Consider the following 13,577-nt stretch of genomic DNA (forward strand, 5'->3'; position numbering starts at 1 on the left):
GATAGCCATGACAACATGGAACGTGGCTGGAAAATCGTACCCCTGATACGAAAACGTAGACGACGCATCCAGACCCCTGTACCGGGGTTCGTTCTGTCGTTCCTGGCAGTTTGTGTCCAAAAGAAGCTGTGTGCACAGCTGTACGAAAGGCATATACGTGCCTGTGTGTATGCACCTGCATGAAAGCGACGTCTGCCAGTACGTCGTATTCCAAAAACGTGACACGCATTGGAACGTAGTATGAATAGCCTACAACGGAATCACAGCCATTCCGTACCACGGGGCGCAGGACACAAAGGACAAGTATTCGTTTGTTCAACTTTGTTTACAAGTGTTATTATAGCTAGGGCACGACGTGAAAAACAGGGATAACTCCCACGGAACCATATGCGCAACGGATCGGGAGCTGTCTTACGATGTCTTGCGGCGCCGATTTTGCTTATGTGAACCAACCCTTACTCGTGCCTGTATGAATATTGTGTCTGGAGTCGGTGTGTACCTGTGAATGCTCTAAAACATGTAATTTTAGGTGCACTAAACTTTCGGTGCCAGAGATCTGCCAGGTTTCAGGTGTAATGTAGAATTAGGTGACCAGCATTCCCTTCACATACAGTGCATACTCTGGTGCCTTTTAGGTGTAATTTAAATTTAGGTGCCTGGTTTCTCTACCGAAATCACCGAAAATTACATGTTTTACGGTAGCTTGGAACCGCGGCATGGCTATAGCTGCCGTGTTCGATGTGTTGTACTGTACGTGCAGTGGCAACATGCGTACATTTTGTTTTGTTTCACCCGGATGCTTTCCAGTCCCTCTCACTGTGGCAAAATTCTGTAGCAGCAGTTATAACGTTCCGTTTGGCCTGCTTCTCTTTCTCCCTTGCAGGATGTAAGTCATCGGCTGTCTACCACTGGCGGCAAGAAAAAGAAAGGTATGTGGCTTCGGACTGCTGTGGCAAATTTCCTGAGCTACTGTAAGACATGTTATCATAAAAGAGTCGCAAATTTAACGATTGTCCAAAATTCATAGGTTAACGAGACGATATGTTAACGATCTTGAACTATTCCGGCATATCCACGCACAGCATACATGAAGCATTACAGCCTCAAAGAATCTTAACCCTTTTACGGTCTCACATTTGAAAATCGATCACCGGTGATCGATTTTTCAAACTATCGTAACTCAGTCAATTTTTGAGCAAATTCGAACATCTAAATATCTGGGTTGAAGAGAAAGCTCCAGGCTATCCGTAGGAACAATCGCCGAAGCGATAGAGTGAACGGCTGCGATGCTACGAAGCTCGCGATCTGCGTCACGGCTCATTTACGATTTGAGTGGGCGAGCTGGGTCTTGAGGACGGGTTTTTCCCTTTGCAGCTACCTGTCGCCATAGAGACACGGATTCAAATGAGAGTATGGACTCGCAGCACTCCTCACAAAAAATATGAGCTCGATGTGAGCAAGGAGAGGGAAATGGCTGTTGAGTCTTGTTTCTCGTCGTGAATCAAGCACTGGGGCGATGTCGCTGCGCTGCAGCGCTGGATCCACGGCACGCTTGGTGTCGAATTGTAGCTCGGCGTGTTGCTCTTGTCCAGAGCTTTCGAGAGAGCCCAAGATCACGAAAATAAGCGAAGGGAAACTGAAGTTATGGATGAATCAAGGTACGAAATTGTTGAATTCTGTAAATAGCCTCATTTTGACTGGATTCTGAGACCGTGAAAGGGTTAATATAACGAAGAAATGTCGATCGTTAAAACGTTAGATTTACTCCCTCGTTATATATACATGTCTTACAGTAGTGTATGCTTGACTAGCAAGAGTCTTTATCTCTTTGCTCTCCTTGGAACATGACCAAGCAAGCACAATTAGCCGACCACGGCCCAAGCCGTAAACTGTCAATTGGGTAGAATAGAAAGGAAATCCCGAGTTTCACACACTCTTGTGAGCTTACCAGTTTGTAGTCTTGGTCGTGTCCCATTCCGACCTTGGGTTTTATTGTAAAAAAAAGGTTCGACGGGTATTCCGGGATATACGGTAAATGGTCTTTAACCCTCTTCTTTTTTCCCCGCGTGACTCGTATCCTTGCAGAGGTGGCCAGCTCTGGTGTCGCTACGCCATCTAGCACGATGCCTGCCATTCCATCGCCTCACACCACACGCCTGAGTGACAGCAGTAGCAGCGACTCGTCATCCGATTCTGATTCTTCTTCAGACTCCGGCTCGTCGAGTGATTCGGACAGTGGCAATGAGCTGTGAATGTCTTTGTAATCAGGCATGAACTGCTGCTGCTTGTACGTGCAGTGTGAGAGATGTGGTTCTAAGCCTGCTAGCTGCTCAGAAGTGTTTTCAAGTGGCTGCAAGATTCCATGGTGTAGTCCGCTCTACCACTGGCGGCTTGTGCGCACGACTTAATAGTGGGTCGGGCGGATTTGTTACGGCGACACTTGGCTTGGCACAAATTTCTCCCCGACGGCTCTCTGCAATGCACCTAATTCTCCTGCGGGCATGTTCGTATGTGTGAATACTCGACGTTGGTGATTCTGTAGTAGCTGACCGCTAGCCCAGTACCAGTAACTGTGCATCGGCATAACCACCCGCGCTGTGTGCGATCCAGTGTCCGCAAAATCATCTCCGCAACCCGGTGTTGTGGAGACCGTACCAGTACCCTGCATGTAGTGATTGCAGCTGCTTTGCGCTCTTAACCCGGGCTCCACGTCCCAGAACTCCACATCTCGCTGCAAAGCTGGCTCGGCACGTAGCTGCAATGCGGCTGATCCGCTGGCGGCGACAAAAACACAAAACAACAACCTAAAGCCTGTGTGCGCAGTACGTTCTAAGCGTAAGCTGTGTAAGTGTGTCCGGCTTGCTCAGAAGGAACAGCAGCCGTCTATAGTCACAGGGTGCGCCGCAGCCAGAGCTATCATCACGCCTTGCACTTGCCAGCTCCGCTACCCGGCACCTGCTATCCCCATAGTGCAGCGTGAGAAGGATAGCGACAATTGACAACGGACTGTCTCTACCACCGCGCGCGTGTGTGTGTGCCGACAATCCTCTGCTGGCTTTGTTTACTTGAGTCTGTGTGCATGTTGGCTTGTACACATTGCATTTTCCTGTTAGTCCTGTGTTTTCCTGCTATAGTCTAAAGCATTTGGCTTACCGCTATTCCGTGCCTTTTTTTTTTTTTATAGCTGAATCGTAGTGAGCTGTAGTTGTAGAACTAAGTGCCTGCCCATAGCATCATCGCCCTCACAAAAAAAGTAGTCAAATTCCTCCTCCATGTTGTGGTCGTCTTGTGCACCATTCATAAAAAAAATGTTAATAGGTGCTGTGGGTTTGTTAACCTTTGCCATCATGCGATGCCCCCCCCCCCCCCCTTCCCCCTTTTTATTACTTTCTGTGTGTCTTTCGATCTTTTGTGTTGCTTTTGATTGTGTCCGAACTCTGCTTGCACAGATTGGTGTGTGTGCCTGTGTGTGTGCGTGTGTGTGACCAAGGTTATGCCGGACGGCTACTGACTCACAGCACATGACCGCTTGCCTTTGATGGTAGTGGGTGATATTGTTGAGAGCGTGGCTGACTTCAGGTATCTCGGCGCCATCGTACATACAGATGGTCGATCGGCTTATGACATCAAGTCACGCATTGCTGGAGCATCGATGGCCTTTGGGGCGCTGCGTCGTACGGTGTTCATGGACCGCAACCTATCAGTTGCCACTAAGCGCCAGGTGTATGAGGCATGCGTTGTATCCCTGCTGGTCTACTGCTCTGAGTGCTGGGTGCCGCTGAGCCGGGATGTAGCCGCCCTCTCGACATTCCATATGAGATGTACCGGTATCCGTTCGATCCTGGGCATCACTCAACTTGACATCTGGACATACCGCGTGACTAACACTGAGGTTCTGGCAATCTGGAACTCTGCCAGACAAGCCGATCTACCGACCCGGCTCCTGCGTCGCCGAATGGAGTGGCTTGGTCATCTGTGCAGAATGGAGGAGGAGCATACTCCGCGTCAGCTACTGTTTGGCGCCCTCTTGCCGACCCGTCCTGCCTGTGGCCCTCGGAAGAGGTGGCGTGACGCCGTGAGAGCGGATGTTCGATGCCTCGACCTGGGCGATGAGGAATGGTTTGACCTGGCACAAGAGCGCAGTGAATGGCGAGGGGCGTACTCCAGCGTTGCGTCATCTGGACCACGCCCGCAACCACGAACACCATGCGCGGTCTGTGGCCGGTCACTGTCGAAGAGTGGTATGGCCCGACACAAGTGCAAAGAGGAGCGCAGCAAGCCGATCGCAGATCAGATTGGGAGCAGGAAATGCCCGGCGTGTAAGAGATGGTTCAGGAGCGCCGGAGGCCTCGCCGTCCATAAGTGTCGACCCGACGACGATCGTTCTACAGTTCTACAGGCACTCCTTTGTCTGCGCCCAACTCGGTTGCGACAGTACCAGTGTCGGCGAGGACTCAGCTAACACTACCCTGCTGCCAGGCTCATTGCAGCGCATGTGGCAGAGGCTGCCGATCAAAGGAGGGTTTCCAACTCCACAGCTGCGCAAAGTATACCCGAACTCTGGTTGGCCGTTAGCCTGCGGAGCGTGCTGCGTACCGTATTCAACGACCTACCCCCATGTCTGTCGGCCCCTCGTATGAGGGGACATGTGACCGTTTTACGGCAATGTTCAGGACAGGTGTGTGTGTGTGTGTGTGTGGTGTGTGCCAGCTAGTTCGGTTGGTGGGTACACTTATGCCGGATAGTAGGGAGGTTTCGCTCTACGGAATTACGTATGAAAATAACGTAGGAACTGCACGGAATTTTCATACGTAAAAATCAGAGCTGCTGGGTTTCGCTCTACGTGATTTACCCACGACTGCTAAACATGCGTTGTTGCTTTGGAGACGCGTTGGCTGCATGCGCCCACCGCATGCACCATGAACCGAAACAGCGTTTCCATCTTATTTTGCACGTGGTGTACGGTGTGTGTACGTTGTGTTTCGCGCAGCTTGAACGTTGCCATGGACAAATGCGGAAAATGCGAAAAAAATATTTCAAAAAGTCCTACGAAGGACCCAACGTAGGAAAGAGCTTCCCTACGGAAATCCGTAGAGAGATTTACGGATGAAAGCTGCCCTCGCTCCCCGGCGCGTACGACATACGGATTTTCATACGTAATTGCGTAGAGCGAAACCTCCCTATTGTTGGGTCTGTTGCCTACAGGCTCGACTGCTTGAAGGTGTAATGTTGTACCTACCACCTTTGTTGGTTTCAGGGTTCATATACTTTCTATTTGAAGTATACCTGTTAACAAGAGTACATAACCCCCGGGGGGTTATGTACTCTTGCTGTTAACTGATTTAGCCACCCACACTAGTAGCAAGAATTACCTTCACTGGGGTCAGGGGTAGCTGCAGTTGGATCCCGGGACGGATACCCTGATGCCGTCAATCCTTTTTTCTGCACCTTACTTGTCCTCGCCCACTTACTGAGGTGTGGTGAGCCCATAAGTGGGATCATTTTCAAGTCCACCCAGAGTTTTGGGGATTTCAGAGGGTGTCGGCGTTGGGCGGTTCAGAATCACCTTTCCAAGAAGTGTGTGTGTGTATGTGTGTGACTGTGTTGTGTGCGCGTGTGTATGTGTGACTGTGTCATGGGAACTCAACGGGTGGACTGTCTTATCTGCCACCGTTCGTTTCGTCGGCCAGGTGACAAAGCAAGACACAAGTGTAGCGCAGAGCGAAGTCTCCCCATCCAGGAGCAGCGTGGTGCTGTGCAGTGTGGTACATGCAGGAGGTGGTTTCACTCTCGCGGTGGCTTGCGTGTACATCATTGTTTGCCCCTGGAACCATCGGAAGCGTCCGCGCCGGCATCACCTATTCCGCTCAATGTCCCAGCTTCTCTCTTGTGTGTGACACGCAATCGGCAATTCAAGTCAGTGCCTGGTTTCAGACGTCACAAGTGCGACCGTGGCCATCGAGCAACCAAGTCTGATAGAGCGTCGTATGGTGTTCGCTGTTCTCGCTGCAACCGTCAGTTCCGTCGACAGAGTGACCTGAGTCGCCATCTCCGTTTCTGCTCCTGACAATGACTCTGGCTCCTTTCGGAGTGGTGTGGCCCTTGTGGCAAAAGGCCTGTGACTACCGACCACCCCTTGGTTCCAGCAAAAGCGGTCTTTAGTACCAGGTGGTCTTTAGTTAGAGGTTTGCACTGCGTGACCTTATATGGATCCCATTAGTTGATATGTATGTCAAAATGCAGCCAATACAATTCCCCAGAACTTGCGCAATACCATTCTTATTTTAGGTCAAACAACACTTGGAGAGAAAGACGGAGAGATGGAGAGAGTCAGAGAGAGGGAGAGGGAGAGAAGAGTTTAATTTTTGCAGACATCAAATTCAGCTGCCACTTCTGAAGCCAGGAGTCAAACGCTCCCTGTGTAAGTTTCGTTTTGCGCTGGGCTTCAAATTAATTTGTTCATGCAATCAATCGTACCGACTGTCCTTGTGCGGACTTCTCGATTGCTTGAACGCGATCCGTCAGCATCAGGACCTTGTGGTGCTGCTTCAAGTGTGGTTTACGGATTCCTTGATGCCATCATCGATTCGTCTGTATGACTGGGGTGACAGAGCCGCTCAGTCTTCGTTTCTCCTCCGAATAGTAACATCGATCAGAGAGCGCGTCCGATGCACTCTCCAAGACGTTTCCTATCATGACTTTGTTTGTTTATTCTTCACAGGGCTTGAAACTTTGACAGGTGCAGTGCAGTCCACACCGACTGCACAGTCAAAATGACCTGCGTTCATTTGTTCAGCTGGAATATCGAAAGATTCCTATCAGGACCTTGGAAAATCAGCAAAATTTCAAGAAGGAGCTTCGAGCAACATTTGATTTCCTACATCGCGGTCGCTAGTTACGGGTCAAAAGTAGTAGTAGTAGTAGTAGTAGTAGTAGTAGTAGTAGTAGTAGTAGTAGTAGTAGTAGTAGTAGTAGTAGTAGTAGTAGTAGTAGTAGTAGTAGAATCTATTATTTTGATAGGGAAGGCCCTACAGACGTTGCCGTCTTGTTACAGGGAACCCTAAGTGCTCTTTACAGAGCGAAACAAAAACGGATAGATGCTCAACCTGACGACACAAAAAGTCGTCTTTGGGACAAGAAAAGGCGGTCGCTGGTCGCGTTCAGCAGGTTGTCGCTAGTCACAGTGCATTTTGAATGTGAGACCGTCCGTACCCGTGCCTGGAGAAGTGGTCGGTAGTATCAGGCTGGTCGCTAGTCACGGTGGTCTTTAGTTACAGGTTTTACTGTAGTACTAGTAGTAGTAGTAGTACTAGTAGTAGTAGTAGTACTAGTAGTAGTAGTAGTACTAGTACTAGTAGTGACTGTGTGTGTGTGTGTGTCTTGCAAGCTGTTGAATGGTGTAATCGTAGATTCCGCTAGGACCCGCAGGGTCCGACGTGGAATCGGGGTTACACGAGGAGTGAAGGCGAAGAATGTGACAGTGTGTTTGGCCTCAAATCGCTCTAGTTTTCCATAAATTTCCAGCGGTTTAAAGATAAAAATGCAAATGCACGCCTTGATTGCACCTAGCACCTCTTGCTTTCTTTGGCCTTTTCTGAGCGACCAAAATGATAGTGCAATCAAGAGTAGTGACAGTGAGGGGTGGGTGACACCAGCACAATGGGCGGGAACACACTGTCACATTCTTCGCCTTCACTCCTCGTGTAACCCCGATTCCACGTCGGACCCTGCGGGTCCTAGCGGAATCTACGATTACACTTCGGAGCTTCGGCTTCGAATGTGACAGTGTGACTTTTAAAGTGATCCACCACCTCAACCACGGCAAGTGCGTAGCCAAGCATTATGCGCGTGTGGAGTGAAGGAACAGGCATCTCGCAGAGTGCCTGATATAAAGTAAAAAAGTCTCTATGTGTCGAGGATACACCATATGTACAGGTGCCCTTCAAGTCGGAGACAAGAAGGGAGAAAAGGGTGACAGTCAATTAAAAGCGACTAGCACAGAACACAGATAATAATACTGCGACACTATGGCGACACGACATGCAGCCAACTGCTTCAGCTCGTCTGCCAAGCCCTTGTTGGTAACGAAAGCCTGGTACATGGTGGGTCGGGCACAAGGTACACGTGCATGCAGTACCGGCGTATCCGCCATATCAGTACTAAACAGTACGAGACTGATCTGGTTGCTAGCTATGGTTGCGTAGATATTCCAGGATACGTACGATGAAATGCTATCCACAGTAGTAAATTACAGATATGGTTACTTGGACCTGCCGTTGTACGGAAAGGGCCGCGCTGATATGCACATATCATATGGGCAATGAATTGATCCCAGTTATGGATGCGGCAGTAATCGGGCAAGGCCGTGGCTGCCCAGACCAAGAAGGGGGTGGTCCCTCGCGGTGCCCGAGGTGGGCACTAACTTGAGTAGTGGAAGGCAGTATACCACAAGTCATAGCGTACACGAAGGCAAGTGTACAGGACATTGCACTCTTGGCACTACGCTCAGCAGATTGCTGGAGCGCCCGTGTCCGTACGTGCTCCAGCCACCGAAGGTCAGACCGAGGTATGGCAACAGTAAAAGTGTTATATGCTTCACCACTTCGAGGTTGCTATCACAAAAAGTGCTTGAGCAATAGGAATGGCAGTACATTGTTGGCACTGCACAAATGGCAACCATTAATGTTTATTTTTCATTGCTCACAGAGGTGCGTCAGCCACCTCTAACATCGTGATCATGCTTCCAGAAACCATGTATCTACATACAGGTAAACCTGCCTTAACCGGACGCCCGTGGTGCAGCGGAAACTGGTCTATGACATTATTCCGCTTGACACAGGGATGCACGTTCGATCCACAGCCCTTTGGTGCAGAAACATTTCCCGGTCAACACGGTATTCTGCTTGGTATAGGAGCAAGCAAACACAGGTAGAACTGTACTTGCGAAACAACAAAATGAGCATGGCAGAACGGCATTAAGTTATGGTCGTGACTCTGGGCATGAAACAAAGCACTCGCCGGTGCTTGCAAAGCCACGAGACTATTGTTCATCACCAATGGACTGATGGTTAGAGTGTGGCAAGGCCCCCGACAGAGCCTGCCCACTGGCGTGACGGAAGCCACCATATCTACAATGACCGCACAGTCCACAGACATGGGTGGATGCGAGTTAGGCACAGACATTGGAAAGGCACTCCTGCTTTTCATGAAATTGCCCTGACCACACAAGGAAGGCACGACTCGGGGCAAGAAACAAAGCACTTGCTGGTGCTTGCAAACCCACGAGACCATCGTCCATGGATAGTGGATGGATGGATAGAGTGGCTAGAGTGCAGCAAGGCACGCGCACGCGACAGGGCCTGCCCACTGTAGAGACCATCGTCCATCGACAGTGGACGGATGGTTAGAGTGTAGCAAGGCACGCGACAGGGCCTGCCCACTGGTTCGACCATCGTCCATCCGCAGTGGAGGGATGGTTAGAGTGGCTAGAGTGTGGCAAGGCACGCGACAGGGCCTGCTCACTGTAGACTATCGTCCGTGGACAGTTGACGTATGGTTAGAGTGCGGCAAGGCACACGACAGGGCCTGCGCAGTGGTGTGACCATCGTCCATCGACAGTGGATGGATGGCTAGAGTGTGGCAAGGCACGCGACAGGGCCTGCCCCCTGGTGAGACCGTCGTCCATCAACAGTGGACGGATGGTTTGAGTGTGGCAAGACACGCGACAGGGCCTGCCCACTGCCGTGATAGAAGCCGCCGCATATCCGCCATGTCCGCGTCGTCCATCGATGGGGTTGGATACCAGTTACTTGTAGGTACAGAGATTGGCAAGGCACTCGTCAGGGCCTGCCCAATGACGTGACGGAAGCCGTCTGTTGATGTTGCTACGCGCTAAGCGCAGAGTCGTGGCAAGGCACTCGAAAGAGCCTGCCGAACTCGTGGAGGCCGCCCTGACCGAACAGGGAAATCGTGACTCGGGGCATGAAACAAGGCACTCGTCGGTGCTTGCAAACCCACGGAACCATCGCAGCGTCGCCATCAGCATTGGCCGGGGAAAAGGCCGAAATTTCCATATCGGCACAAACTAGTTACTTCAGCACTTACCTACACGGACAGCACGACGATCCGGTAGGAACTCTTACTAGTCCTAGGCCTGGACTGCAAGCTTCAGCTTCGGAGTCATCATTAGACAATAGACACTGCCATAGCGGCAGTAGAAGACTGAAGTCTCAAGGATACTAGACAAAGGAAAAAGGTAACCTATCAGCAAAGAAGCGAAAGGCCAAAGAAAGCAAGAGGTGCTAGGTGCAATCAAGGCGTGCATTTGCATTTTTATCTTTAAACCGCTGGAAATTTATGGAAAACTAGAGCGATTTGAGGCCAAACACACTGTCACATTCGAAGCCGAAGCTCCGAAGTGTAATCCCAGCACAAGTTGCTATGGCTTCTGCCGTAGCATTGCTATCATCGCCTCCGGCGATGGGCGTCAAAGGTCAGGTCAGGTCAGGTGTGTGTGTGGTGGTGGTGGTGGTGGTGGTGGTGGTGGTGTGTGTGTGTGTGTGTGTGTGTGTGTGTGTGTGTGTGTGTGTGTGTGTGTGTGTGTGTGTGTGTGTGTGTGACTGTGTGTGTGTGACTGTGTGTGTGTGCCTGTGTGTGTGACTGTGTGTGTATGTCCCATATAGTGCAGTGTGTGCAGGGATTTCCAATCGAGAGGTTGGGGCCCTTGTTATGTTCTCATGCACACCACTACTACTAGACAACAGGAACTAGTTTGGTGACAAGATAATAGAAACTAATTATTTACATTCTCAAGTGAGGAAGAAGAGCCAGGAGAAGAACACATGAATCCAGAATATGGATGCGTGCATGCGTCCAATAGAGACATGACGTAATCACGTGAAGCAAGGCGTATAACGTAACAATACGCGTTATGCGGGTGATAACAACTTGAAGTACATGCGCAATACATGAGTAGCTAGCATGATACATCACGTCCCTTCTGAGATAGAAATAATAACAATTACATTTACATACATGTATCTCACGCCCCTTCTGAGATGACAACAAGGCATCTAATACCAACTAGAAAGGACGGCAAAGAAGATAGAGATGACTGAATACGAAAATAGCTGAGCTCAACAAGAGACAGAAAGACGCACAGGCAGCTAATCATAAGTTTGGCCACGAGTGTTCGAAATATTCAGCCTAGACGGGGTTTGGCGGCTTCGCTGACTGCGCCGGACTGGCGGGGCAGGCTGAGTGGGGTAGCAGGCATCGGCTGTGCAGGTGCTACGGGCAAGACAACAGGACGAAGAAAGCGACGGTTTCGCCAGTATACTGTAAGACATGTTATTATAACGAGTCGCAAATTTAACGATTGTCCAGAATTCATAGGTTAACGAGAAGATATGTTAACGATCCTAGAGTATTCCGCCATGTCCAAACACAACATATATGAAGCCATACGGCCTAAACGGATCTTATTATAACGAAGAAATGTCATCCGTTAAAACGTTAGATTTACTTCCTCGTTAAATATACATGTCTTACAGTATTCGGCCACTGGGAAGCTTGACCATGTAGTCGCGGTGGCTCCCAATGGCGACAATGGTACCGCGGGCGTTCCACAACTTGCTGCGGGGATCTTGTAGATCCACAGGGCAACCAAGGTGGAGGGCAGGCAGAGAACGGGCAGACTGGTTGTAGTGCTGACTGGCTGCTTCAGACTGGGCAGAGGCACGACTGTCGATTTCGTCAGCGGTTTCTTGCCACGCTGGGGCAAAACTGGTCCGGTGGGCAAGCACGAATGACGACAGGGGGCGGCCAAACAGGGCCTGCGCTGGGCTCTGACCGGAGGTACGGGGAGTGTTACGCCATTCCAATAAGCCACGACGGAAGGCGTCGACATTAATGTCTCCGTTGGTGGTGGTCTTGTACACGAGAGATTTGATGGCCTTGACAGCCGCCTCCGCATGGCCATTCGATTGTGGGTAATGTGGACTGGATCTGACGTGGCGGACTTACCAACGCTGACAGAAGGCGGAGAAACGCTGCGCTGTGAACTGCGGACCACCATCAGTCGTCAGGACAGCTGGGACACCGAGATCCGCGAACCAGCCTCGGAACGCACGGACTACGTCAGCGGAGGTGGCGGTGCGTCCTATCTTGGCAACACAGGGCCAGCCGGTCTTGCGGTCCACGTATACCAGGAACTGGTAGCCTTGGCATTCGAACAGATCCGCGCTGGTGCTCTCAAACGGGAGGGCAGGACAACGATCCTCAGTTGCCAGCAGCGGTTCCTTCACTTGGGAAGGTGCGTGGTGACGGCATTCAGCGCAGCTGCGAACGATATTGTCAATGTCGTTGGACAGCTGGGGCCAATACACCACCTGGCGAGCACGAGCCTTGGTACGGTTGAGACCTTGATGAGCAGCATGCAAGTCGTCAAGCACACTACGCCTGAGGGAACGCGGGACAACAATGCGAGGACCTTTCAGTACCAGGTCCTGGTCGACTGTAAGATGATGACGGACTGTCCAATACGGCTGGGCGGCAGGACATAAGTCGCGTTTGTCGTCGGGAAATCCGTTCCGGACGGTGGTGAGGAGTGCCTGATAATCCGAGTCAGCTCGAGCGGCTTCTTGCAATTCGGCAAACCGGAGATTGGCAATCTGGCCTTCGGTGTCTTTCCGAATGCAAGCGCGTATGGCAGGAGTACGAAGGGCTGGGTGTTCACCGAGCTCATCGTCAGGGGTGGGATCATCCACTGGATTGCGGGACAGCGCGTCGGCGAAAGCGTTGTCAGTACCCTTACGCCAAGTGGCATGCAGCTGGTATGGACGAAGCTTCATGACCAGGCGTTGGAGCCGGGGATTCTCAATCTGATCGAGCGAGTACGAGTTGATGATTGGTGTGAGGGGCCGGTGGTCGGTGACAAGCTCAAACAATGTACCGGCGAGGTAGAGAGAACATTTCTTCACCGCCCAGACGACAGCTAGGAGCTCCAGTTCGATGACAGCATACCGGGATTCTGGATCCGACAGAAATCGACTGCCACACTGGAGAATGCGCCACTTGCCATCTTGCAACTGCCACAGAACGTAGCCAAGGCCATGCAAAGCAGATGCATCGGTCTCTAGGCGGAGTGGCTGGTCACGTTGGAAGAATGACAGCGTTGATGGTGACAGCAGCTCAGCCTTGGCAGCGTTGACTGCGTCTGTGTGAACTGAGTCCCATACAAACTCGTTGGACGTCTTGAGCAATGGGCGCAACGGGGCGGCGTGCTCAGACAGGTGCGGGGTGAACTCACCACACTGGTTGATAAGACCCATAAACGATCGGAGATCAGTGCGGTTGCTGGGAGCTGGAAACTGGCTGATAGCTTTGACCTTGGCATCATCAACGGTCCAGCCGTCAGCACTGATGCGGTAACCACAGAACTCCACGGCTGGCATGCCGAACACAAACTTCTTGGTGCTCAGAGTAATGCCATTCTCCCGGGCGCAGAGCAGGACATCCCGGACGTGAGATCGGTGGGTGTTCAGGTCATTATCGTAGACGAGGCAGTCATCAACGAC

At 51.1% G+C, this 13,577-nt stretch overlaps 1 protein-coding gene across 3 annotated transcripts in view; it reads left to right on the forward strand.

Moving 5' to 3' along the window:
- LOC135823198 (bromodomain-containing protein 2-like) overlaps positions 1-13,577 on the forward strand; it is a 43,428-nt gene that overhangs the window by 11,897 nt on the left and 17,954 nt on the right. For 2 of the 3 annotated variants that reach the window (XM_065336041.1, XM_065336042.1), the window contains exons 15-16: positions 884-929; positions 2,086-3,450. The exons of the other annotated variant lie outside the window; for it this stretch is intronic. In XM_065336041.1, the coding sequence (XP_065192113.1) occupies positions 884-929; positions 2,086-2,252 (213 nt within the window). In that variant the 3' untranslated portion in view covers positions 2,253-3,450. Of the gene's footprint in view, positions 1-883; positions 930-2,085; positions 3,451-13,577 lie in introns of those variants that run through there. 3 annotated transcript variants of the gene reach the window in all.

This window comes from Sycon ciliatum, chromosome 8 (genome assembly GCF_964019385.1).
Source record: "Sycon ciliatum chromosome 8, ocSycCili1.1, whole genome shotgun sequence".
Taxonomy (NCBI): Eukaryota; Metazoa; Porifera; class Calcarea; order Leucosolenida; family Sycettidae; genus Sycon; species Sycon ciliatum.